The sequence below is a fragment of the Harpia harpyja genome, chromosome 16 (assembly GCF_026419915.1).
Source record: "Harpia harpyja isolate bHarHar1 chromosome 16, bHarHar1 primary haplotype, whole genome shotgun sequence".
Taxonomy (NCBI): domain Eukaryota; kingdom Metazoa; phylum Chordata; class Aves; order Accipitriformes; family Accipitridae; genus Harpia; species Harpia harpyja.
In genome coordinates this window covers 605,684-632,193 of record NC_068955.1, presented here as the reverse complement: position 1 = coordinate 632,193, position 26,510 = coordinate 605,684, and the positions used below count along the sequence as shown (strand labels likewise).

At 43.6% G+C, this 26,510-nt stretch overlaps 3 protein-coding genes across 4 annotated transcripts; 1 reads left to right on the top strand and 2 right to left on the bottom strand.

The window, feature by feature from the left end:
• Positions 1 to 5,577, bottom strand: YRDC (yrdC N6-threonylcarbamoyltransferase domain containing). The gene is made up of 7 exons (XM_052811664.1): positions 5,489 to 5,577; positions 3,269 to 4,299; positions 2,934 to 3,129; positions 2,536 to 2,650; positions 2,067 to 2,186; positions 1,189 to 1,331; positions 1 to 861 (listed from the first exon to the last, which is right to left on the bottom strand). Exons 1-7 carry the CDS (start codon positions 5,575 to 5,577, stop codon positions 798 to 800), a joined length of 1,758 nt encoding a protein of 585 aa, XP_052667624.1. The 3' UTR covers positions 1 to 797.
• LOC128152504 (translation initiation factor IF-2-like) lies at positions 3,458 to 5,468 on the top strand. The gene is made up of 2 exons (XM_052810843.1): positions 3,458 to 3,573; positions 3,648 to 5,468. Exons 1-2 carry the CDS (start codon positions 3,538 to 3,540, stop codon positions 3,954 to 3,956), a joined length of 345 nt encoding a protein of 114 aa, XP_052666803.1. The 5' UTR covers positions 3,458 to 3,537; the 3' UTR covers positions 3,957 to 5,468.
• MTF1 (metal regulatory transcription factor 1) lies at positions 5,057 to 26,461 on the bottom strand. Of its 2 annotated transcripts, none has more exons than XM_052810841.1 (11): positions 26,357 to 26,461; positions 25,526 to 25,990; positions 18,468 to 18,706; positions 17,906 to 18,037; positions 17,301 to 17,374; positions 16,624 to 16,757; positions 15,723 to 15,800; positions 14,539 to 14,641; positions 13,406 to 13,962; positions 12,446 to 12,512; positions 5,057 to 11,437 (listed from the first exon to the last, which is right to left on the bottom strand). In XM_052810841.1, the coding sequence occupies exons 2-11, from the start codon at positions 25,937 to 25,939 to the stop codon at positions 11,016 to 11,018; spliced, it is 2,220 nt and encodes a 739-aa protein (XP_052666801.1). In that variant the 5' UTR covers positions 25,940 to 25,990; positions 26,357 to 26,461; the 3' UTR covers positions 5,057 to 11,015. The 2 variants fall into 2 exon arrangements, with proteins under 2 accessions (XP_052666801.1, XP_052666802.1); XM_052810842.1 differs by having other exon boundaries at positions 5,057 to 11,404.
• Positions 26,462 to 26,510: the final 49 nt, after the last annotated feature.

The following is a 26,510-nucleotide window of genomic DNA, read 5'->3' as shown; positions in this document are numbered from 1 at the left end:
TTACCATTTTTTAAATTAATAGCAGCTCCATAAACTTTATTTTTCAATGAAGAATAAATACCAGCGGAAACTTTCATCCATTCCCCATTTACTTCAGCTTAGCACTGTTTTCAGAACAAAATCAAGAGAAAGAAGTCCACATTTAAAAAATGAATATCAGCAAGCTAAGAGCTTGTTTTCATTCTTTGTATTATGAGGAAGCCAGGTCCTTCTGAGCAGCTCTTGTCTAGGTAGGGACCATTTGAATACTGCTAATTTTCAAAAGCACTTAGTTTCATCTCAGTAGTAGGTTTTGATTACAATTAGAACAGAGAAAAACAGCCAGAGAACACCACAGCTATACATCGTGAAAGCTCAAAAAACCTCTTTTCCATCTTTGCTTTTCTTTCAGTGCAGATACAATAAACAAAGACATGGAATAAGTGTTAAGGGGAGGGTAGATCAGACACTATCTTCGTCATCCCATCCTAAGAATAGTCTGGCATTCAGACTACTGTATTTCAAAGGCCTAATCATGTTAATAAAACAGACAGGTATTTGGGAATGGTACAGCAGCACAGAGAGGTCAGCATACATATTTCGGTGGGTTTCTCAGACCACAGCAGATGTGATATTAATTAACAGATACCCATCAACTGTTGTTTCATTTTTTTACCTTTTTTTAATCTTTTGTTTATTAACCTTCACATAACCCACTGACCTTATTAAACAAGGCCACGAACGCCCATTTCCTGAATGTGCAGGCACACAGTGCCCAGCTTTACCAGCTCTGCAGAGCCTCCTCAGAGTCTGAAGTCTCAAGATGATTCTGGTATCAAGCCATACTTCTGCCTCAGGATTTCAACTGTAGGTGTCAGTGCACTGTGGGGTGAAACAGAACCGTAAGAAAAAAGGTTTTGAAGGATTAAACTCCATTTTCGGGGAAAGAGCAATCAGCTAGACCCCGTATTGCATTTTGAGTCGAGGAGAACTTGAACTCCAGGAACTAGAGTGTTTCACATAGAAGCTTCTAGAAAGGGGTCTCCTGGGCTTGGAATCTAGAGCACTTCCAGTATTTCTGAGCCTGCTGGATTAACGTGAAGGTTCAACTACTATGGGGAAAAAAAGCAAAACACAACCCACCCTAACTTGAAAGCTTCATTTCATTTAAAGAAAAAGCTACAGTTCTGCTCAGCAAAGAGTGCTCACCAGCCAGGACGAATGATGGTGAACCTCCCCGACACAGATAAGTCAACCACAGTTGACCCCAAACGACACTCTGGGCTCTGGACATCCCCTATTGGGCCTCCATCGATGATTAAGGACAACTGAGGCCACAGGTCTTGGAATTCCTGAAAAAAAGAGATGTGGCTAAGAGTCCCGAAGATGGTTTGTGATTGTGTTTTAAGAGACACTACTGGACATTCCGTTGTTAAGGGAGGTGGTCTCTCCCCTTCCGCTATCAGGTCAGGTCACTTTTTTTCTATCATGAACACATCTTGGTTTGATTTCTTAGAACAGATTTCTCTCAGACATGCAGGAAAGCCACAAGGATTCTCTGGTTGAAGACTTCTTAGCTGCACCACTGTTTATTAAGGAGTGCACAAAAAAAGCCAGAAGTCTATCAAGACATATGGGGGCAAGGACGAGGTGTCTGTCTGCTACTGTGCCCAACTACACCATCACCAGGGTCACAAGCTTTGCAAAAAGATATCTCCTTGAGTTACTGTTAGTTACCAGGCTGCAAGGAGCTGTACAGGCAGCAGCAGTCTCATTCCATAGCCACCCCTCCTACAGCCATTTCCATCTTTCAGATTTGGCACCCACTTCAAAAGGCGTGTATAAGCCTTTAAATACTACTTTTCAGCTCTGCCCTCCTCGCTTTTCAAGGTGAGGATCACAGCAAGACAGTTACCCCACACCACGTATCTGCAGGCTGTTTTAACTAGAGATTATCACTTTAAAACAATATATAATAGCAGCAGAGAAATTCTTGGTTTATTGCTAAAGCTGGTTTCCAATTGTGAGAGCCTGGGGCTCTGACAGACTACCACAATAACGTCACTTAGTGGCAAAACCAGCCTTACCGAAACCGTCAGCGTGCTCGCCTGACAGCTGATGTTAGCACTTGTTAAAGCCAGTGGTCCACAGCAAGCTCGTGCCAACTCCCTAATAAAAGGGTGGTTTGGAATACGAACACCAACCAGCTACAAGGAAGAAGAGAGCTCGGCGTTACACACAGTAACCATTTTTAATCTTGCATTGCCTAAAGCCCTCTTGACTTAAAGCTGATACTCGAGACAATCAGTACATCAACACCCGCTGAACTAGCAATAATACAAGATGTGTCTTTGTAAGTTAGGCCCTAGCGCTCGGTTGTGCCGTGTTCAAATAAGTCGCAGGGAGCACGACAGCACAGGAACCAGCTTTGGGAGAATGCCCATCACTGCTAAGCATGCTAAATACACACGTCAGAATAAAAGCTACAACAGCAGAAGCACAGAAATAGCGCACCGTCCCTCAAACCCCAAGATGCGTCCTGTAGCAAAGACCTACCGACGTGAAAGGATTCAAGTCTTTGTTTAGTTCTTCTGAACGTTTTAAGACCAGGGTCACAGGTCCTGGAAGCAGGTCCCGCAACAGCTCGTCCGGCACGTTCACCTGGCAGTACCTACATGGCAAGAGGAAGCGTTAGAGGGCCCGGACCGCGGGTGCTGGGCGCTGTGAAGCGGCTCCAGCGCAGCCCTTCCCCGCGGCCTCACGCTCTGCAGCGCAGAAAGCGGCCGCTCCCCGCCACGAACGGCACCGGCAGCCGCCGGCCGCCCCGTGGGAAGCAGCGCTGTGCCGCCGGGCTCTTGGGAGGGCTCGGGAGCCCAGCAGAGCCCCGCGGACCGGCGGCACGGCCCGCCCAGCCCCGGGGGGCTCCGCGGGCCGGCCGCAGCCCCCGCGCCCACCTGTAGAGGCGGTCCACGTCCCCGAGGCAGATGGCCAGCGGCTTCCTCCCGTTCCGCCCCTTCAGGCTGTAGATGCTCCGCACGGCGCCGGAGTCCTGGGCCAGGCACGCCACGCCGTACACCGTGTCCGTCGGCACCGCCACCAGCCCGCCCGCCTGCAAGGCACCGACGGCGGCCGCCACCGCCTCCCTCCAGCCTGCCCGACACCGGCGGGTCAGCGGGGCGGCCCGACACCCCCCGCCCCGCCCCGCCCCGCCCAGCCCGGGCCTCCCGGCGCGCCGGCCCGGCCTCCCTCCACGCCGCCACCCGCGCCTCCCCCCGGACCCGGCCTCCACCTTGCGGGTCGGGCTGGGCGGCGCCGCCGGGCGGCAGCAGCAGGCGGGCGCTGCGGGCGATGCCCAGGCCCAGGGCCGGTGCCGGTGCCGGTGCCGGGCCCGGCGCTCCCTCCCCAGCCCGAGCCAGCCCCGCCAGCGCCGCCCGCCGCGCCCTCAGCATCCAAGAGCCGCTTCCGGCCCGCCGCGGCCGGCGCGGTGACGCACATCCGGGGGCGTGGCGGCCGGCGCCGTTCCCACGGCGACGCGGGCCGTACCTGCGCCGGCCCGGGATGGAGGCGGCGGGGGAGCCCCACGGGCGGCCGGCGGTGGGTGCCGGCGGGGCAGGGGGCGGCCCGGCCCGCGGCGCCGCCGCCCCCCGTGACCGCTGTTTCCCCCGCAGGTGGAGGAGGACCTGCGGAGGCTGCGGAGCCTGCTGGAGGCCCGGCAGCGGCACCTGCGGGCCCGCATCGCCGCCTGCGAGCAGCTGACGGCGGAGATGGCCGCCCTCCAGGCCGCCCTGGGCGCTGACGGCCGCCCGCCCTGCGTGAGCGCCGGCCCGGGCCCCGGCCCCGGCCCGGCCCCGGCCCGGCGAGGGGAGGCGAGCTCGGCCCCGCGCCCGCCCGTCCCTCCCTGCTCTCCGACTCGCCCGGCGCCGGGCCTGGCCGCGGGGAGCCCCGTGCCTGGCGGCGGGGGGGCCGCGAAGCCCTGAGGAGCCTCGGCGAGGGACCGCGGCGGGTCTGCCCGGGAACGGCTGGAGGAGTTCGTCTCCGCGGGGGCCGCGGTCCGAGCCGGCAGCGCCAGCAGGGACCGAAGGTTTTCGCTCGGTTACGGGCTCCGTTGTACCGGTTAGCGACAGGGAAAACCGAAGACCGATAAGCCCGTGAACGTAGCCAGTTGCCTCAGTTGCGGCCTCGGACTTCACTTTCTCTCGTTGCACTGATGCCTCATCTGACTGAATTTGCACTTTAAAATAAAGCAAGACAGGCTTAGTCTGTATCTCACCCCCTCTGCCTGCGTAGAGACCAGTGGCTTCTTGCTGAAGGAGGAACGGCCTTCAAACAGATCGTGCCGGTTTGTCTCAAGTGTTGGCTCTTTCCTTGACAGTTAAGGGGAGCAGGACTAGCTAATGACTGACTTGATTTTAGAGGGGCTGGGGAAGCATGAAAGCTGTGCATTGTTCTGTGCACCATCTCTAATACCTACAATCCTGCAGTCACAGCCACACGAAAAAGCTACAGCTGGCCAGGTCTGGAGATGGGGAGGTAGGGTTTTTTAGCCACATGGAAATGTTTTGCCACACTGAAAGCTTGATTTATTCAGAGTGGAGAGTCAGTCTGTTTTCCTCATTGCCACTGGCTTCCCCCAAAGTCCTCATTCTCTTCATCGGAAAGTACTTAAGAGCTAAAACTTTCAAAGCAGGGATGCTAAAACTACCATCTTTACCACCAGAAATTTTGCCTTTCTTGCTTCCTTACAGTGCCTTGCTGGTGCTCAACATTGTGGTACCTGCACTGAACACAGCTGGTGTTTGCATGAAAGGGACTATGCAAGCATTTCCCATTTTCACAAATGAAGAACAATTTGTCAAGTCACAGCATCTGCTCTAAATCTTAGCCATAGCTGAGTGAACTTAGGGATATGAGGTTTATGAAGGTCACCCTTGGTGGAGGAGGGAGGAGTGTGCTAAGGCAAATGCTGTTGTCTGTCAGGATTTGGAAATACCTTCATGCCCTGACCTGTCCGAAGGGGGCAGGGGAAGGATGCTCACACATCTCCCAAATAATTTATAAATCCTCTTAGGAAAGACTATTGTAAGACAACGTTTAAATAAGCATTTAATTAGGATTCCATTAGTATTAATATTGCTTTCAATTCCAAAAAAGTTAATTTCCACTTCTTTGCAGATATTTCAAAGTACAATATTAACTTCATACAAAAATGAGCAATTAAGCAAACACCATTATTTCACATTTTACATTCTTCAAAAAATACAAATTCATATTTACTCTTTTTTGGGTTTTGGAGATGCTCTTCCTTTGGAAGTACTGTACCTGTAACTAACATCTTCACATTGCTCAATGTAAGCACATTTGTTCCCATGTTTCATAGTTAAATAAATTCCTTTAATACCATACACACATTCTTGAAAAACTGGGGTTCCTTTATTTTGTCATCTCCAAGACCATTGCCCAGCTCCCCATAAGTGTCAAACAAAACAAAAGCAGTAAGTGGACAACCTACGGTTTTCCTAGACCTCCTGGTTTGACAATGCTGCGGATGTCGATGCTGAAGACGACCTCGGTAACTAACCAGGCTCGAGGTTTGCACATCCCTGCCTGCTGCGCCGATGTTGGTCTGTGTGAAATAGAACTGCAACTCTCTCTCTCCAAAACAAGGGTCAGACAGATAGCTCCGATTCAGTAAGCAAGTGGAAGGACACAAAGCTACACAGCAAGAAATACCAGCTACTGTAACTACGGTACTGCAAAAACATACCCTTGATTTTGCTGAAAAAGATCATATGAAAAAAATTTCTTTTAAGAAAAAGTAGAAACTGCATTTATTTGAGAAAGTGTACACTGCATAATGAACCAAATTTTGGCCAGCTTGCACACCACCAAAAGCATGGTGTGGGATTTTTAAACTAGTTCCAAGAACACACACACTTAGACTATGTACACTACTACATAAATATCCAGTTTAATTTGCATTTCTCAGTGCAGACACAGAATCCAACTTCTAGAACATATGATATATATCAAGACAAGACGCAAAAAAGTTAAAAGTTCAGCCCTGTCCATGAGTATCAACTACAGGTAACATTTATAAAAACTTGACATTGTTTCCAAAATATGTTACGGAAAAAATAGTGTACAATTAAAAACTATGCAATCAGAAATTTGTAGGGTTTATTAAAGACATGCTTTTTTTTTTTGCCTTACAGTCCAAATTGAGTCTAACAGTTCTGCCCAGCTAGCTCAGATCACTAATGCCAAGGACTTTTCACCCATAGATCTCAAAGCATCTTACAAAGACAAGTTTCATTGTCTTCATTTCACAGGGAGGAAACCAAGGCATGGAGAGGTGAAGTGACTTGCCCAAGGTCTCACAGCCAGCCAGCGGCAGAACAAAGAACATGACACCAAGCTCCTATCTGCTCTACAACACAGACCTGGCTGCCTCTCATTTCAGTTGCCAGCTGTGCTCCCCCCCCAAATCAGGAACAGCTTTTCATCTCAAATCAACTCCAAGGTCAATTAAACCTTAACTAATCTCCCCCAGCAGTTCCACAACCAACAGGCCAGTCTTTAGTTCGTTCTCCGAGCCTTATTTATAATTGGTGCAGGAAGAGTACTGTAAACAGTTTAACAATGTTGCTGCAGTTGCAAAAACAATATCTTGGATGACTACAGACGCGCCATCCTCCATGAAGTAAGGCAGATAACATGACATCAAAAACGATCTCGAAGACAAATTTTAAAGGTGCAACATGCCTGTTTCAGAACAGCTTGTCACTTCTGTTCATACTTGTGTGGCAGAACAGAGCGGAGGACAAGGGAGAAAGGATATACACCAAGGAACACAGCTGTGTCCAACAGAAGTGACAAGCAGCCCACCAGAAAGCGTGAGAGAAAAGGCCTGCTAAAGCACAGTGCTCTCAGTGGAGTATTTGCATAGATTGGACGTTTGCTAATGATGCATAATTTCTCTTGGGTATAGACAGGGAAGGGCAGTATGTCACTGAGCTAGTTACTATATATATTCAGTTAGACAGACACAGACAGACCGACCACATGGGACAATGATCTTTAGCTACAAGTATTGCACCAAGTTAAGTGCTCATCTTTGCACACCCCTGTTAACTTTTACTCAGAGCAAAAATAAACTTTGTGAAAGTATATACAAAAGAAATTGCAGCAATTGGGTTAAAGATAAAATAACCTAAAGTGCATTTTAGATACCAGTATGAGGTTCTGCGAACTAGTCTTTCTGGACACAGTCAGCATTACAGAAGTGCCCAATTCATACTTTGTTCTATATAATTCAGTACCAGCATTTGAACAGTGCTGATTTTCCATCCCTCTACCATCTACAAGCATGAAAAGCAACTTCTACAGCCTTCAACTGCACGCCAAGTCTGCTTGCTTGGGTCACTGCTTGGCAGCTCGAGCTACCAATGTTGGTAATTTGACCCATTCTACATGTTTAAGCTTCTGCACCCATCTAGAAACTGCACGTAACCAAGGAAATCCCCACAAGCCACAAAACAGCAAAACCCTTAACACAGAATGACCCAGAGCAGTGCAGTTTTGCTCTCTGACTCATAATTAAAGGGGTTCGTGAAATGCAGATTTTGCAGAGGGAGGGCACACTATTCTCAGAGGCTGCAGTGTATTAACAGAACATGCCCCTTTCTGGGAATTCAACATCTTAACAGATCTGCAACAGTTGAAACTCTCCCCTCTATTAAAAATGTTATTGTGATTATGCTAAATGCTGGGGCAACAAGGGGAGAAGGACAGAAAATTCTCCGGCATCAAGGAATCTCAAGGCTTTGCTGCGACTGCCCTTTCTTGCCAGCTGCTCACGGATCTCCTCCCATCCAAGCGTGTTAACGACCGCCCCAGCAGCACAATGTTGGATCACACAGCACTGGGGATGATGCAAATGTCCACTGTGAAACGTATCAGATACATGCAGCATGGAACACTCTGGAAAGCAGACCAACAATTAAACAACAAAAGCACACATCTGTACAATGCAATCGGGTGGGTTGCACAGTCCGTGGTGCGGCAGCCTGTGCGTTCACAAAAATCACACTGCTCTTGCCTCATTACAAAGCTCTAATTAGTTTCACCTAAATTGCAGCCTGCCTGATGCACGTACAAGAGGGTAATGGCAAACCCAATGCACCTAAAATTCAGCATAAACTTGGAACACATTGCTTTTCTTAGAACACACTAATAGAAAACAGTAGCTATGAAGAGAAAACAGCAGAGAAGTTAACCTCTGACACCCACTCAGAAAGGACGTGTGCAGCACCTCACTGCTGCCAATCACCGCACTTCCAAATTAGCTTCCGATTTCAAAGCCTTTGGTAGATTCTTATACTCATTTCTGTCACAAAGGAGTTTCTGAAGATGCTATCTGGTCCAACCAGAAGCGTGTTTTAGGTGGACTAAGTCAGGAGTAGGAAAAGTAGCACGGGAAAACGCCTCCCTGAAGGACAGAAAGGCTCAGAAGAGGTTACTAAATCTCCCAGCTGTCACATTTCAGGCCACATCTGGTACCCTTGTCCCCATTAGAGAAAACTCCACAACTCCAGGGGAATCTACAGGCTCCTGCAATAGCAGAGTCTCCAACATGCACACATGCATACATCCACTCACCCTCAAACACCACTGCTGCACTATGTGCCTCACGGTGGCCTGTGCCCCATGGGGACCCCCCCACAGCCCCAGGCACCGCTCGCACTCCTCCGAAGCGGAGCTCTATGCAAGAGAGCTGGCAGGAGACTCATCCCTGCGAGGACAGTCCCAGCCGCACAGGTTTGAGACAATTTCTTTTGTGTTCAAAGCAGTTCTTGCTGCTGTGCAACCAAACTGCATCACAAAATGAAGCTGTAGGAAAAAAAAACAAAGGGGGCCACCATCTCACTGTTCTCTAGGGATTACCATTACAAGAACAGAATATAAAACGCTTTGTTAATTCATGTTTCATGGATGCAAACCTTATTGCCGCAGGACCCACATCCCTGCTGCGATAGCACTGCACAGCACTACAACACACACCAACATGCACAGAAAGGAAACACAATTAGCATGTTTCCAGTTCAGCTGGTGTCCCCAGGCTCATCACTGCAATTACCAAAACAGAGCACTCTGCCCTAGTAGAGTGACACAACACCTCCCAGGCACAAAGCATTCTTTGCACAGCCTCTTCTCCCTCACATTCACCCTAATGGGACAAAGTTTTACCCTTCTGCTCTTAACAACTGGAAGACAGTTGTCACAGAGGTGAAAAGCCAGTTCCCTTCAACCCATTTCCATCTGTGCTGTGGCACCGCATTTGCATGGGAATAGCACGTGAGATCACTTAAGCCACTGTCTCAGCTAAAGCTGCGACAGCAGTGTTGGTAAGGCTACACAGAGCATGTCACAAGAGGGTTAAAAACCCCCTGCTAATCATCCAGCATCCTGGGGAGATCTAGCTGCACTCACACAATTCTCCCCCCAGCAGGTACAGAGAGCAGCTTTGATCAAATACAAACAAAGAGTAAAAGATCTCTATCCACTAGGAGCTGGCATTCCTAAATTTAGTGTGCAGAGACACTCCACGTTAATTGGCTTACAGTCATTATCTTTGTATCTCACTAATGACAACACTGTAAACTGAATAAAGTCTATTTAATATTCTTTCCTTTAACACAAAAGACTGACAGCCAAAGCCAGAAAGATGGATAAAACACTATAAAATTACATCTTTTAAAATAATGCAGCATAAATAAACCATTTAGAATGAGACTGCATTTATTGCAACATTACAGGCTTTTTGGTGGAAGGGGGGGTTTGTGTTTTATTTACCCTGAGTAGGTTAGAATATAGACTTTCAGTTTGATATGAAAAACTACTATGTTGTGTAACATCTTTTCATCAAGAAATAGCCCCGTGCACAAAAAGCTGGCATCGCAGTAGGTTGGAGGCAGATTTAGGCAGAAATTATATAGCTTAACAGAAAAAAAAGAAAGCATTTACGGACAGCTGAAGGATAAACTCACTGAATTCAAACTGAATTTATGTTGAATCATTCTGAAAATTTTCCTAGAGTTGTTCTTGACAGGTGAGAGTAACCAGCAAAGGCACCATGCTCCTGATTAAACAGTCACGGGGGTTAAGAGGATGACTTGTTTCTGAACAGAGCCAAATAAATCAAAAGAGCAGCAGGCACCAATCTGACTACATCTGGGACTCACTGCATCCTTCAAAGAGAGGCAAAGAAAACAGACTCGAGCCTGAGTAAGCAGGGGCTCCGATTGTGTTTCCATGTTGTGAAACAGTGTCTGCCACCACACTTTTAAGTCCTAATGAAATTAAATGAACAAATCTACCAGGAGCACAAGGTACTTGTGCTGTACTGAAATAAACTCCCCAAAAGTTTCTGTAGGCTTTAGTAACAGCATTAGTACAAAGCAAACCCAGGCATCAGTTCCCAACTCAGTGATGTGACAATCGCATTCCAATAAAATTGCGGATAAATCATCTTCTACAATAATGCCATTTTCTACTACAGCAAATTCCTTCCCTGGGCTCCCCTCATAGTGCATGGTTAGTATCAGACATAAGAGACAGAAGAAAATTATAGACCCAAGGAGTTGTAACAAAGACCCACTTGCTGCCAGTACCTTAATCCCAAACATAAGTGATGTGCAACTGGAGACAAACTAAACCCCCTTTTTCTTTTTAAAATCTTTTTGCACACGAGTAACCTTAACTTCTGTGTTCACATATGACAAGCAAAAGTGACAGACAGTGCAGCCAAAACAGTTCATATATAACTTAGCTTTTTCTTTTTTTTTTTTTTTACCTTTTCTTTTTTTAGATAGATTCTCAAAGATGGATGTACCTGGGACGTGACTAAGATGACATCTGTGAAGCAGAAATAAGCCACAAAACTTCCAAGAAGGAAGGAAAAAGAATTGATCCTTCAGTTTCTGCTTCTAAGGAGAAGGGTTTTACCCTCCAGGTGCAAAGGAAAATCTGGAACATCTTCACTTAGAGAAGCTGCTATTCAAACCAATTTCTTCCTCACCCTGCAGTAGTGCTTCGATTGGAATTATATTAGATGGGGTTTCAGGGCTTTGGAGGGACAGGAAGTCCGATACATCCATGGCACTTAATGTTTCAGTCTGTGAGTCTGAAGGGTTAACTATCTGACTGCTCTGCCCACATGAAGGAGAAGGGGAAGAGGAAGGAAAGGTCTGAGGCTGCAGCTGGGGAGCTGGCTGCTCCAAAGCTTTTGGATCAGGTGAGGAACATTCCTTCTTAACGGTGGCTTTGTCCTTGGCAGAGTCTCGGCAGGCACACTGACACTGGCAGGCCTCCTCCTGCTTTATAATAATGACAGGAACACTGAGACCAATCTGCTGAACAGGGTTTCCTGAAGGTGAAACAAAGACAAAACAAAACAGAACTACGTAATTTCACAGCAGGGAGAGACAAATCATCTTTGTTTAATTAGATTGTATGCACCTTGCAGCAGAGATTACATGTTACTTTGTTCAAGTACAGTGAACACCTCTAGCAGATGAAAAACAAGAAAAAAGTGGCAGATACTCTCTGTTGATGACCAACCTCTTCAGGTTGAACCCAGGCATTAGAAGTCTGATCTAAATTTTTTTACACAGCACAGTATGTCTCTTCTCTGACAACCATGGTAACTTTCACTGCATAAAATCCAATAAAGAGTGGCATTCAAATGCCCCAGTCCCTATGCACTAATCTTTGAAGATGATGATACAACACTACACCAGCAATTCTACTCCTTGACACCAACACAGGCATTGTGCTGTTCATTTTCTCCACTCTGCTTTCCTCTCCCATCTTGCTTCTCATGCTTCCTTCTCACTCTTCCTATGCTGCTTTACTTGCCTGGCTTCCTTTCTTTTTTAAAATTTAAGTTTTAAACTTACCTGATCTCTCTTGATTGATTGATTCATCTTTGCAATATAACAACACTGTGTAGGAAGCATGTTATGGAACAGAACTTCTACAGTTGTGTATCATTTTGATGAATCTCACAGATAGTGCTTACCGAAAACAATTGCTAAAGAACTGATTAAGTTTACTAGTTTACTACCCGTTTCGTGTCTTCATTTAGAAGAACAAAAAACAAATTATGTCCCTGCATTTCTGTCTTTTATTCTTCTATGTAAGTTCCATTAAAATACCATTTTTATCAATACTGGATCTAATTTGTGAACCTGATTATCTTAAAAGTTGTTAGAGAAACTACTACAGGACAGATCTCAGCACAAACCTCTGAGTCTGCAGCAGACTGCACTTAAAACCTTAGGAAGGTAAAAAAAATGGAAGGATTTTCTTCAACATTTCTGCAAGCAAAAAAATCACCACAAATGCGTCAAGCTAACAGTACTACAAACAGAGAAAGAGAGAAAAGCAAGTTCAGTGTCAAGCTTACCTGTGTTGCCAGCTACTGGTAATGCAGTGGTAAAAAAAACCTTTTCTACTACTTTTGGAACTTGTGGCTTTAAAGAAAAAAAAAAGAAAACAAGAAAAAAAGCATGAGTTGGTTCCAATCAAATTTTCACTGTTCAAATTCTAAACAGCTGCAACCAAAAGAAACAGCTACACACATATTTCAAAGAGAATGCACAGGGAAATAAAAAAAAAAATTATAACATTTAGCTTGGTTCTGGGCTATGTTCTGGCTATCCCAAAACTCAGAGTATTATTTCAGTAGTCCTAAAGATGGGGAGTAATCACCCTCCACACCACATGCTTGTTAACATAGCTTGTGGTTTTTGACAACTGAATGACTGAATTCTTGAAAAACTGTTGTGCTTGCTCATACTCCTTGTACCTGCACCCGTTCACTCTTGACCATGTGCAATTGAGAAAGCCTAAAGGTGGCAACGGTATTCTTCAAGATAAAACACTTGAAGTCTCAGCTATCCAGATTTACTGGAGAACCAGAAACATTCTGTTTTCCCAGAAAACTTTTCATTATCAGGCTAAATTAGGAAGAGACAGAGATTACAAAATGCCTAAACACAGAGTCTTTTGTGCTTCTACTTCTCAAAAGTAATAGATAAAAACCCACATATATTCTCAGACGTGGTGCACTGTCCTGGATAAACCAAGCTGATACCTGCTGTGAGAAGTCTGCCACTAGGGAAAAAGAAGAAAGCAAGATTTTTCTGCACCCTGGATTTCTCTATCTATTTCTATTTATTTCTCTATTTTAGGGGCTACATTGGTGACATGTTTATGCATATTAACGTGATAAGCATTATACAATACTCCATCCCGGTTTGTATCTTACAGTTAGAGGTTTGATCTCCTTCCTTTCAAAAAGCAAGGAGTCTAGGAGGAAGAGAGATGGTTCAAGCTGTTTCAAAGCCGTGCTGGGTATACTAACCATTTGTTCTTGGCTTTGCGGAGAACCAGTGGCACCATTTAAGATCCATTGTAAGTTTTGCTCTCCCATGACAATGCTGGACTGCAGAATAGCGGTGCTCTGAGAAGGAGTAATTGTTATAGTTGGATTACTGGTCAGAACCGAGTTCGCACCAACAGGCACAGTCTGAACTACAGCTGGCAGGGGCTCAGTGGCACTTGATGCTGTTGGGGCAGATGCCCCAGCAACCACTGAAAGTCCTTGTACAATGGGCTGTGGCGGTGTCTGAGTATGCTGCAGGAAGTCTTGGTGACTGGCTGCAAACTGTGTGCTGTGAGGAACAGGCACTTCTGGGGATTGTAAAACAGTTGCAGGATTTCCAAATGCAGCTTGCTGTGAGCTGGTTCCTATGGAGGAGGGAGCAGCAGATGCTGCTGAGGCTTGTAGTGCTGAATGCGAAGGCTCAGAGATGCCAAGCTGCAGTACAAGTGGAAGAGACAACGATGCCGAGTCTCCTGCAGAAGGCGGAACAGCAGTGACTGAGTCTGCATCGCCGTTAAAACCTTCAATCAAGGCAGCTGCCAAAAGAAACAAAGAAAAAATATAAATACATCAGTCCTTGTACAATCTGAACAAACAACTTTTTTCCACGAACTTAACAGCTAGCTGATGGATTTTTGCTAAGTAACCTCTTTCACATCTTCAGACTAGTGCTCAAAAACATGTAACACTAGAATCTAAAAGTAGGTCCAAATTCAGGAAGCTGGTAACACTGAATACTACACACAAGCTGATTGGCCTCATTAGCTTTCTCTGAGAAGCCTTTTTATCAGCCGGTTTGTGCAGCTACGTCAAGAGAGGAAGCTTGAAAACAATGCTTATGTGGAAAGTCCAAGAGCATCAATGTCAGCATTGTATGACAACATGCTGTAAATACTCGGTCAGTTCCCCTATCACTGCCTGCGTGTTACACCGTCTGTGAATACAATGCATTTCAACACAAAAGAATTTCAACACTGAAGTTAAAGTTCTGTTTGCTACTTAGAGTTATGTGGGGCAGTAATCTTCAGTCTGAAATGCTGAATTAAGTACCTGTATGCAGAGGGGGGAAAACTGTCAAAAAGCTCTCAAAATAATGCAGATACAATTTGTACCTGTCTGCTGAGAGTCATCCTGATTTGCAGTGTGATCCGGGCTCTGAAACATAGACTCAAAGATGCTTGCTGGTGAGATTGTGCTAAGGTCTTGTCCGTGTGTCTGGCAAATAGAAAATACAGAGGAAGACATCAGATAACATTATATTTCAGGTCTCCATAAACTTTGCACACATCCCAGTCAAGCAGCGTATGAATGTCAGAAATGCCTCTCCAATTAACTAGCCACCTTCAGGAAAGGCAACATATTTCACTTACCTATTGTAAAATGACACTTAGTTTTTATTACCCACAATCAAGTTTACCAACATAATGAGCAAATCCTTACAAAAATAAGTAAGTCCTTCAGAAGTAAAATATATTCTTCTGCATCCACACTTTGTTTAACCCTTTTTTCTTGTAATACTCTGTTAGAAACAGACATTAATTTGTTCTTGGCTGTTTGTGAAACCTTTTCTGGAGCAGAAACAAAATAGCTCCGCTTAGATTATATCCTGGACTGTCTGTCCACTTATGGACTCTTATGCACTACTGTCACCCACCCTGCTCTAGGAACAGAATATATTAAAAAGCTGCACACTGCTTCCACATCAAAGCACAAAAGAATGACACAGCCTCATCAGTATATAATTTTCCTCTATGTAAAATTTGAGCTCAGTCAACAGTTATCAATAAGCAAGAACATTATTACGGTAAAATCAGATGCAGAGACTTTAAAAACAGGTTGAATTAAGCACTGCATATTTTGGAGGAAAACCCCTCTTTCACTCAGTTATTCTGCTTTTAGACAGAAATTTTTTTTTTTTCCAACATTCCAAAAAGGACAGCAATAGTATGTCATATTTACAGGCTCAACAGGGTGTGTAAGAAACATACATTTTTTTGTCAAGACAGTGCCTCCTGCAAACTGCCACAAGACACACACAAAAAAAAAAAACCAAAACCAGTATACAGTACATCTAAAACAATTCTATGTAAAGTCACTTATTCTGTGAAAGAGTACGTCTCCTCCACTAGCAAAATAAAAGCCTAAAGTAGAGTATGCTGGAGGCCTGAATAAGAGAAACAGAAGCCACTGGCCATACGTATCAAATCTGCTGTGTTCTATTTGACAGGACAAGCACATTGCCAGAAAAAAGCAAAACTCGGATTATGGGCGAGGCAATTCCAGGACAGTAACTCACTGGATTAGAGTTCTCCCGCAATTCTGAATCTGTTGATATGAGGCTTAAGTCACTCAGACAAAGTGAGTGGCTTGTATCCTGTAAGGAAAAAAAAGAAATTGAGTTATGTATTAAAAAAGTGTCAGAAGTGTTTTAATTACTTTTTAAGAGTCCACACAATTCTGCCTATACATATTTTTTTTTACCTGTATGTGACCCCAGTCTCAGTTCTAAAATCAGAGGAGCAATATTACTAAGCAAAGGATATTTAGTAGCTATCAAGGATTCTTAACATCTCTTTCACATTACTTCAAAAAAATTAACCTAGAATTTTAAATTAGCACAGGAACAAATCAGCCTATAGAAAATAAAAAATTTAAACCTTAACAGTTAGTATTTATTTTACTTCACACACTTATTACATAGTATTGATTAAAACATAAGAATCTACAAGGAAAGCATGATAATATATATAATTGCCTATAAACTTGTGTCAGTACGTGGCATCTCGTCAAAGCAGCAGTAACCCAAGTGTTAATTTTAATGTGATTAAAATTAATAGACAAATGTAGATGAGCATTTCTAAATAAAACTTGGTAACCAAATACCACGCTAGAAGTTTCAAAAACACTGATCCCATTGTTTCTTATCAGCACACTGTAAACACAGCATATGAGAATAAACCCTACGCTGCCACCTTGAATGCCAGCAATTTCAGAATTCAAATTGAATTCTTGCTTCAAAAGAGGCACCCGTGGGTTTCTTCATGGGAGACAGGGCACCAAGTAGTTACAATTCCCTTTGAAAATCCCAGTCTTAAATGTTATACCTTTAGAACACCCTACAGACCAAATAATTTCTTCCCCAAAGTATGGTTTTATCTCCATCTAACACAGAAGCATTAGGAAGAAGTGCTACTAACCTCAGATACATTGTTATTAGGAAGTGCATTATAGGCATGTCCTTTCTCATGACCTTTCATGTGACTCTTCAGGCTATACTGTGTACTAAAAGTCTTCTCACAGCCATTACTGGGACAGAAGAAGGGCTTCTCCCCTATAGGCAGGGCAAAACATATATAACAAACTTACAGACATTATATCAGATACATACTTTTAAAGCACCTAGGAGAGTAATAATATTTTATACAAACAAGATTGTTTAATGGCACTTCACACATTCAGCATTCTTGGGAGTCTTGCAGACAAAAGCTTCTGTTTTACCACGTGAAGTGACACAAGAACACAACATTTAATTTTTATGCATCATTACTGATACATTTGTGAAACACATTCATGAAATTCAAGACCTGTCAGGCATAAATGGAAGTGCATAAGTGGAGTATTGGGGATTATCCTGACGCAGGTGCAGGAGTTAGCACTTGGCCTTGTTAAATTTCATGAGGTTCACATAGGCACACTCCTTCAGCCTGTCAAGTTCCCTCTGGATGGCATCCCTTCCCTCAAGCACATCAACTGCACCACTCAGCTTGGTGTCACCCCCATATTTTACATAAGTATAAATATATACTAGGATTCTGAGAGTTAGTATAGACTGACTAAGCTCAATTAAGGAAAAAAACAAACCCTATGGACTTACCAGTATGTGTCCTAACATGTGTTTTAAGGTGGTGGCTTGCAGCAAAAGCCTTTCCACAGCCGTCATGCTCACACCTGAATGAGGCATCACAGAAGAGTTAGCATCAGGCTTCTTTGATGCATTAGTTACAACCTTAGATCACACTTTACAATAGTCCCAGGACACTGAAAAGCTGGCCTAATGCTAATCTGTGTTAGCAATCAGGTTATCTCCCAACAGCTGCTATGCATGCTACACAGACTATAGCAGGGCTCTGAATAGGACTCAAATTCAAGCATGATGTCAGCATTTGGGGGGTCTTCTTTCACAGAACAAACATTGCATCACAGCAGAGAAGCAGCAATACGATTTAAAAACATGCTCATTGTGGCACACATTTGCATTTAAAAAAATAGCTTGACTATTCTTGTCTTTGAAGACAGTCATTTCACCCACTTTTACAGGCAACTGAGAGCGCTCTAGAACAAACATGCTCAAATGCTAGCTGCCTTCACTTTTTTCTCATGAGAATAGCTTTTCATTCAGGACAGTAATAGCTGCCTCTTGGCACAGGTGGCCCATTACATAAATCCCACAGAAGTAAAAATTGCCATCCAGCAACTTACCGAAATGGCTTTTCTCCTGTGTGTGTTCGAATGTGCTTCCTCAGGTCACTGTGCGTTGTGAAGTATTTACTGCAGCCTTCTGATTCACAGTTAAATGTTTTCCCTGTGTGAAGCCTCTGATGTGCTTTCAACCTAGAAAGCATGCCAAAAAAATCCCTCTTGTGACTTGTTGGATGAGACAGCCCCTACCTGAGGCAAGCAAGCCATTCATTTAAATGTGCAGGACGCAATCAAAGGCTTAACATATTCTGAACTGAAGGTAACTAGCTTATGAAAGTAACTGATATCACTTCTGAAGTTCCCAAGCAAATCTGAGAATTCCTTGTGTTTGTGCACCACCTTTGATACTATTGTAATATAAATAAGCTAAGTATGTCATCATAGGTTCTGTCATCCTACTTCTGGTATAGCATTTCCACATGGGGGGGGGGGGGGGCCATTATATTCATATCTGTACGTGGAAGAAGCATAACAATTGTATTCAGACACAAACAAAAAGTAGATGCAACTTACAAAACAGCAACAGCCACATCTACAAGAGAAATAGGCTGAGACTTCCTACCTGTACAGTGTATTGAATGCCTTTTCACAGCCCTGCACATCACATTCAAACGGCTTTTCCTTAGTGTGCACTCGAACATGGATTTTGAGGCTGTAGGAGGTAAGAAAGGCCTTGCCACAGCCTTCTTGATTGCAGACAAAAGTATATTCCCCACGATGTGTCTTTTGGTGAGTGCGCAGGTTTCCAGCAGTGCTATAGGTGCGCGGACAGCCCTCAAAGGTGCACTGGTATCTCTTAACCTAAGAAACAAAATGCTGCATACTTAATTTTTAAGCATTTCTGGAATCCAGACAGGGTAGAACTGCAGTTAAACAAAGACAATGGAATAGATTTTGACCCCAAAGGCAAAAAAGAAAAAATATTGCCTTTTAATTATCAGGTAACTTAATATTTCTGCTGCACTATGTGAGGAAGGAGTGGCAAACATTGGAAAGCAGGCCGACCTTATAGAAGAACAGTAATCTAATAGAAGAGGGGGGGAAAGGAAAAAACATAATTCAAAATGTTTCTATCTAAAAATCTGATAGAATAGTCAGAAAGGATGCTAAGAGGGTATCAAACCTATCCACTATTCCCATATGTAGCACCTGCATTTCGCTCAGGTGCTTCTAGCAGAGCTATTTATTTGTGGAGGATGAAGACAAGGGAAAATACACTTTCATAACCTGACCCTCAAAAGCACTGCCCTGTGTGCTGAATTCCCATCAACATCTTGAATGAGAACTATAGTTTTTTTACCACCTCCTATGGTCTAATCATCAGTCCATTTATTACTTCATCTCAAAAGCAGCCTTCATTGTGCTTCGTTCTTCTCTTCAGTGTATACTGAAGTAGTCAATGCCTGAAGTGTAATGAATCAAACAAGGTGCTTTACGTCAAAAAGCAAGTGTTAAGATTTCTCGGCCAGCTATCTAGATCACCAGGAAACAATTTCACATTGAACTAGATCTGGTAGCCTTCCCAGCTTCTGCAACAGGCAGAAATAGACCATGCAGAAGCTTCCAGTGTGCAAGTTATAACACTTAATTAAATCTCATTCTCTCTTGTGAAGTATAAGGAATAAGCCATCTGATATGCTTGAATAAATTTATCTTCAATATTAATTATCAGACTGATGGCTTTCATTTGACTGTTGCAGTTGAGAAATCTTAACATCTAAAAGCGATTATAGAGCCCAAGAGAGGACTTGATGGTTGACAGGCAAGAAGCAGAAGAGTATTCCAAAAGATGTTGATTTGGAAATGTTTAGAAAGGGGCAACACAAACTCACAACAGAGAAGCAGGAACTTTCAGATTTAGTATTCTAACAAGTAGTCAAGAAGATAATATAGCAGGACATAAGCCAGCAATTTTCCTCTTTTCCAAGGCACAAAGCCCCTATCTCACAGTTCCTAGTATTATTGCTTAGAAAAGGCTGCAGACTGTCTTCAAAAAAACCAGATACTGAATTGGAGGTTGATACCAGGAGAACCAGATGAACCTATACATAACCAATGGGTAACACTTATGGGTTTCTACCCATCTCATGGCTCATCAACTCTTCTTTTCTTCTTTATATACACCCAACAGAAAAGAGCATTCGATAATCACAGTTCTTTACTACCACGGCTTGGAAGCTGAGAACAGAATAACATGGGATGCATTGATCTATTGTCAGGTAAGTATAAAATCACTTTATTTGAAATCATGCTCCTCTCAGAATAACAGGAGTTTAGGCAGATGCATTAAGTAGGAGTAACACCAAAACCATATCGTTCTTGGTGTGCCTAATTAAGAACTGCATATTTTTTAATCCTTCCACAAAGTAACTAATTTGATTAATGCTTTGTGCAATACCACACAAATGAAAGGAACAATGGGCCTCAGTAAAACCACTATGAGATCTGTAAATGGCACTCTGAAATGCATTTGTTTTGTCCAAGAATTGTCTCCCATTCATGTACTGCAATGGCACAAGAATAAGGACAGTCGAGGGGATCTGGAACACATTATTTATTATGCTAACAGTTGTTGGTACTGTTGAAGACCATACCAGTGCTGTAAGGTCCAAAGGAAGGTACACACCTTCAGATTCTTTTTCTCAAATAGTCAAAGTAACAGCCCTTAATGATGTCAATTTGAGCCACGTGCACTCAGCATTTCCTCTTAAGAACATGCCTATTAGATCAAGTACCTGAGAACTGAGGCACCCAAAGGATATTTCATTGCATGCTTTCACTCCTCTCTATATATACAGGTTTAAGGCCTTCATGCCAGTAACTACAGAACTAGGGCCTAAAGCACCAAGGCACACCTCTCAGGGCTGTAACAATCAGGTTACACAGACCCAGGCTCTACCTGTCCAGAAGATCACCTCTAGAATAAGGGTAGCCTGGGAAACAAGCTCTTCAGTAAGGGCAGGGATTTCGGTTAACTAAACACATCACCCCAACAGCTTCCCAGGAAGCCCTGTGGTAATATAGTGCCCTGGCACAAACTCATACCAGGTATAATTTGGGTTCTCAATGGCTCTCCGGAAGGAGAGAGAAATAAATAGTCTTTCAGTTACTTCCAACCTGTTTTGTAGGGGACAAATATGCCAGCAGGACCCCTTTAAGAAAGCTTTACAAAATCTGAGTATATAGGAGCTGAGTAATCTCTTGTGTAGTCTCAATCTGTAGTCTCTTGTTGATAGCACAACAACAGACTGGCATCTACCTTCGCCTTCCTTTGATAAAACCTTAGTATTTGGAGAATATTAAAGCAGGTTAGACATCTAAAAGAGATCCTTATACAGAGCATAGAAATATCTTAACTATAAAGCTAGCAAGACATACGACAACTATAAAATAAATAGAAGTAGTTTTCATTTTGACTAGTACTGAATTCAGTTCCTGCCTCTCATATATAGGTGATGCTAACAGCATATTGCTAAATGGAGATGAGTATTCCAAGCTATTTATCATCAACACTTATCTTACTACTCGATTAATCCAGGGAGACACTTTACTCTCAAATGCAGACTTGAACAGACAATTACACATCCAGGAACTAGTTCTCCATGCTTTTCCAATTTCACGTGACAGTTGAGAAGCAGCATTATCCCACAGAATTGTAACTACCATGAAAAATATTTAGCTATTGCAAAATATAGTAGGGGAAGAAAGGATAGCAGAAAGAAATTACAGAGTATGGAGAAAGAACATGTATAAAAAAGCATTTTGTCCCAGTAAGACTAGCAGAAAATTACCCATACTATGGGGCTTTTTAAAAACTACAGTTCAGGAGACTTACTGCCAAAACCCAAAAACTTTTCTTTTCAAAATATCTTGCCCTGTTGAAGGGCTGCTTCTTCTAATCCTCTCTACATTCCCACCTAACAAGGGAGACTGTGGATTTTTTTTGTGGGTTTTTTTGTTTTGTTTTTATAAAACAGATGGGGAAGAGGACCTACTCTACACTTCACTGTAACAGCTTTAAAAAATCTAAGAAAAAAAGCTAGTTAGGAGATATTAATTCAGATTCTTTTGATACTATATTTTATTTAAGATACACTGTTTTCTCCTTATTTCTGTAGACAGTAGTTACCCAGGCTGCCCTAAGTAAAGGAAACGCAATGAATTCATACAAGAACATGTAGGAAAACGTCATGTTTGGACTCATGACTTGGCAGCCTACCATGAAATTCACAATACAGAGCAAATTCTCACTAAATCTTTTCCTCCTGCAATCCAAGGTTTACTATAAAGCATTTAACTTACTACAGATTTACTAGTCAAGAAATCCATGTATGCTAAAGCAATGGAAGTGGTACACTACACCAAAACCAGCTGTTAAATGTTTGCATCTGATTCTCCCTTGATTTTGTACAAGACCGTAAGAAGAGAAAAGAGTAAAAACATCAAGTGTTTAGAATGAGCAAATGATCTAGATGATATGACCAACAGTAACTAGAAGAGGAAAAGATTTTGGAAGTCTTCACATTTTTACCTAGTCACTTAGCATTATTAGAAGCACCATACAGAGAAGGAAACAGTAATTTTACTGTAAAGCAACTTGCCCTTAATTTATAGTTCAAATCAGGTAAAAGTTATCAATAAATATCCAAGCATTACAATACAGTTACAACATAATTAAGAAGTTTGGTTGTGTTGAGTCAGCCAAAACACAAGAGCACAGACTGGTAACACACAGACACAAGGTCAAAAAGTACATTTTATTAGATGAGAAGGGGCACGTTATCTTCACCAGGGATCATCAGATTAAGTACAATTTCTGCATCAGTACTGAAGTAAATGTTCCCTGTTAGAGTTTTAAGGCAGCTGGAAATTAACATTTTACATACTGCATTCAGGACATTCTCCACAGTACTTCCCGTAATACACAAGTGATTTGACACAGGCATGAACTACCTAATAATCAAGTGAGGAGTCTGTTAATCTTTCTAGGTGTTTACATGTAGGTCTAGAAAGTGAAAGAAAAGGATAGTGCTAATTATAGATTAAGGATTTGGTTCCTAGCTGCCAATGCACATATTTAAAGGAAGATGGCAGCAACACTTGCAGTTTAATGGCCTGAACTATGACAAAGGCCTTGCAGTGCTCACCCTTTTCTCAAAGGCCAAGACTTCATTTCACAAATTATTCCGAGAAGGATACTGCAGACAGAAGCAATACTACCACCATGTTCTAAGCAAAATAAAACTTTCTATAAAGCAGCAAAGCATTTAATTCTCTTTTCACATTAGGAACATTAGCACATCAAATAAGCACTGATTATACACATAAAATTATGTAGAGATATTGAACATGAAAGACTCAGAGTTACAGCAGCAAGTACTCAAGACTCGTCATATGCAAGCAACAACAAAAAAGAAACATGGCAGCACAGGAAAAACCACAGATGGCTAGGATACGAAGTATACAGAAACAAGTTGCTTTGAAGACAAAGGCTGTGGCTGCATCACATATGCTTTTTGCAAAGGACAGTGTGCCATCTCTCCCAAGGAGATGCACCACAGGGAAGCTGGAAGAGTCTTAATTAAGCATTTACCTTAGAGGTAGGAACTAATTGTCCAATAAATCAACAAGACTGTCAAAAACAGAGCCTGATACACTGTGCCAAAGCTTACTTAAACTGCTCAATTTGCCGTTAAGTCATCTTGAGTTTACAAGATTCCCCTTAAACTGCTAATATTTGTCATCATTGAACAAAAAAATTAATTTAGTTTGAAATGTAAGACTATAATCACATTTATTCTTACAGACAGAATTCTAGTGAGAGAAGTATAACAAAAGGAAGTTAAAGGTAATTAACAAAGTGTAAAACCCTCTTTTGCTTCATAAATGTCTAAGACTGACCTGAAGATTTAAGTCTTTAAAACAGTTATCTCAAGTGTTAGAACTGCTACAGATGTTTTGGAAGTCCCAAAGAATTGGACTGGTGACTTTTAGAGATGAGCCAAATGTTCAGGGGTTTTAGAGATTTCCCCTCCCCATCTCCAGACAACTTATCAAGCATTTGAAACAGCAGGACAAAAAGGGCTTTTACAAGATGGAAGAGTATCACATATGCTTAGGGCTTATTTCCACTGCACTCAAATTATAGTGTAACTCCTCCCTGCCCCAGAAAATTAACTCAAGACATGGAAAATAAGTTCGGATAAGGGATTTCATTAGGAAATTCCAGGTCTTACAAGCCTTTTTTAAAAAGGAGGGGTGAAGAAATAGTCAGTTTAATTGCATGTGCAGTCATCAACACCTGTTAAGCTAGTACAAACTGTTCTCAGACACTACAGATCGCAAGCTTATTATCCTACAAAAAGAAAGTGCTGATGTGACTGACATAGAAAAATTAAATATTTTAGCAGCTAAGAAGGTAGGATACAGCAGCTGCTAATACGAATAACAACTGAGCAAAAGGAGTTCCTTAGACTTAAATGGGCTTATTGAGCAAACCTCAGAGCAGAAGTTTCATAAGTGCAGAGCTGACCTCCTACAGCCCCATTTCCTCACTGCTGAGTGAGCAATAATGAAGGTTCCCTGCCAATCTAAATTATTCAGAGCATTCAAACCCAGCTCCCTTTCCCAGCAAGGGCTCATTTCTGCAATTCTCTCTGACGCTGAATATCAGTTACACAAGTAGTTGATACTACTACCACTGATACTAGCACAAACACTTGTACAGATCATCCCTTATTTAACTTAGAAGGGCCAAAAAAGGAGCACAGAGTTGTCACTGTGTTGGTATTTCAGTCAACTTTGCATTGCTTTTGCACCTAAAAGCAAGAATCCCAAGTCAGTCTGTACAAGCCCTCAGCACTTTGCATGCAGGTAGAATTAGTTAAGGAAACAGAATTCAAAAGTAACCGCCATTTTAAATACGTAAGCTGACTTAATCTTTCAAAATACAACAGACAGTAGTTTAAAGGTTTCCTTATTTTCTTCTCACAGTTCCCCTGTGAGTGACACAATAAAACTACAAGTCCTTTTAAGTCTGACATCTTAAGTTTCATACTTTAACTACCGCCAACAGTCTGGAATTTAACCTGTAACTTGGATGCCCTTTTCTCAAGAATAACACAGAATAACCACAGAATAAGAGAATTCATGTTCTTTTTAGTTATCTCTGAACTCAGGAAATAATTGCCCAGCCAAAAGAAAAAGGAAAGACTGCTAAAGTCACACAAGCTACTAATACAAATACCTTTTCAGTACCATATTCTCCTGCTATCTAGTGTGTTACCGCATGTCAAAAACTGCTTCCTGGCTGCTTCACAAGAACACAGCAGGACATTAGAGTGAAAACTGATGACGCTCACAGCTTTGCTGCTGACCCACTAAAGCGACTGTGGGAAACAGTTATGCCTAGCAGCACAAAGCAGTACTATCACTAATAGTACCAGCGGATTTAATGGAGTGTAATTCACTCCACTATACAGTAACCTTTAAGAACAAGGGAAACTTCTGTCACCTCCCAGCAAACAACTTTAGAGAAACACATTTTCAAAGCATTTAAGGTCACCAGGTGAAAAGCACTCACAATTAGCCTAAAATTCAGAATCACATTTAGCTACTTACTTCTTTAAGCTTGGTTTCCGGGCATTCAGACTGCAAAGTGAGCGTTGCTCCTTCGATATTTCTTGGCATAGGAGTTGAACCAGGATTTATCGTTAGATGAATCTGATCTGGAGAAATAATATGTTGCACATAACCCTGGGACATTCCTTCATGATCTGCTATTAAATGAAATCCTTCTTCATGACCCTCTGGTAAAAAAGGCAAGTGATCACCACACTGTCCTTCATCTTCGTCATCTTCCAACACGCTGTGGTCCTGCTCTATTAGAACAGTTGTCCTGTCATAGACCGTCCCAGGTGACGAAGAAACCAGCCCGTTTTTATCAGCAAACCTCATCATATTGTCATCTTGGGTTAAATCGTCTTCCTCCACTTCATAGTAGATAACGTTGCCTTCGGGACTGTTCTCCCCCATGGCTCACCGCCTCTCAGTGCGATATCGTGAGCTTAGACCGTAACGACTCATCTGCAACAGAAGGGCGGGCGGCGGCGGGTCAGCCGGCTCTGCCCCGGCCAGGCCGGGCCGGGCCAGGCCGGGCCCCGCTCCGCTCACAGGCACAGCACCGCGCGGCCGGGCAGCTGCCCCGCCGCCCCGGCCGCCCACCCGGCCTCAGGGGTGCCGGACCGAGCGGCGCGGCCCCGGCCCCGCGGGCCGGGGAAGGCGTCCCCTCCCCGAGCGCGGCGCTACCCCGGCCCGGCCCCGGACTGCCGCACCGCCCCGCCCCGCGGAGAAGCGGCTAGCCAGGGCCTGCGCGGTGACCGCTCCGACCCCCAGCCCGGCCCCCGAGACGCGGCCCCGCCGCCCTCCAGCCTCGTCCACCGCCGCGCTCACCGAGCTCCCGGCAGCGGCGGCACCTCCTTCCCCACCCCAGCGGCACCATGATTACCAGCGCACTCACTTCCGCTTCCGGCCGCGCACGGCCCGACGGGAGCGCCGCGCCCACCGCGGGGCCTGACGGGAGGGGCCGCGGACGCGCCTGCGCACT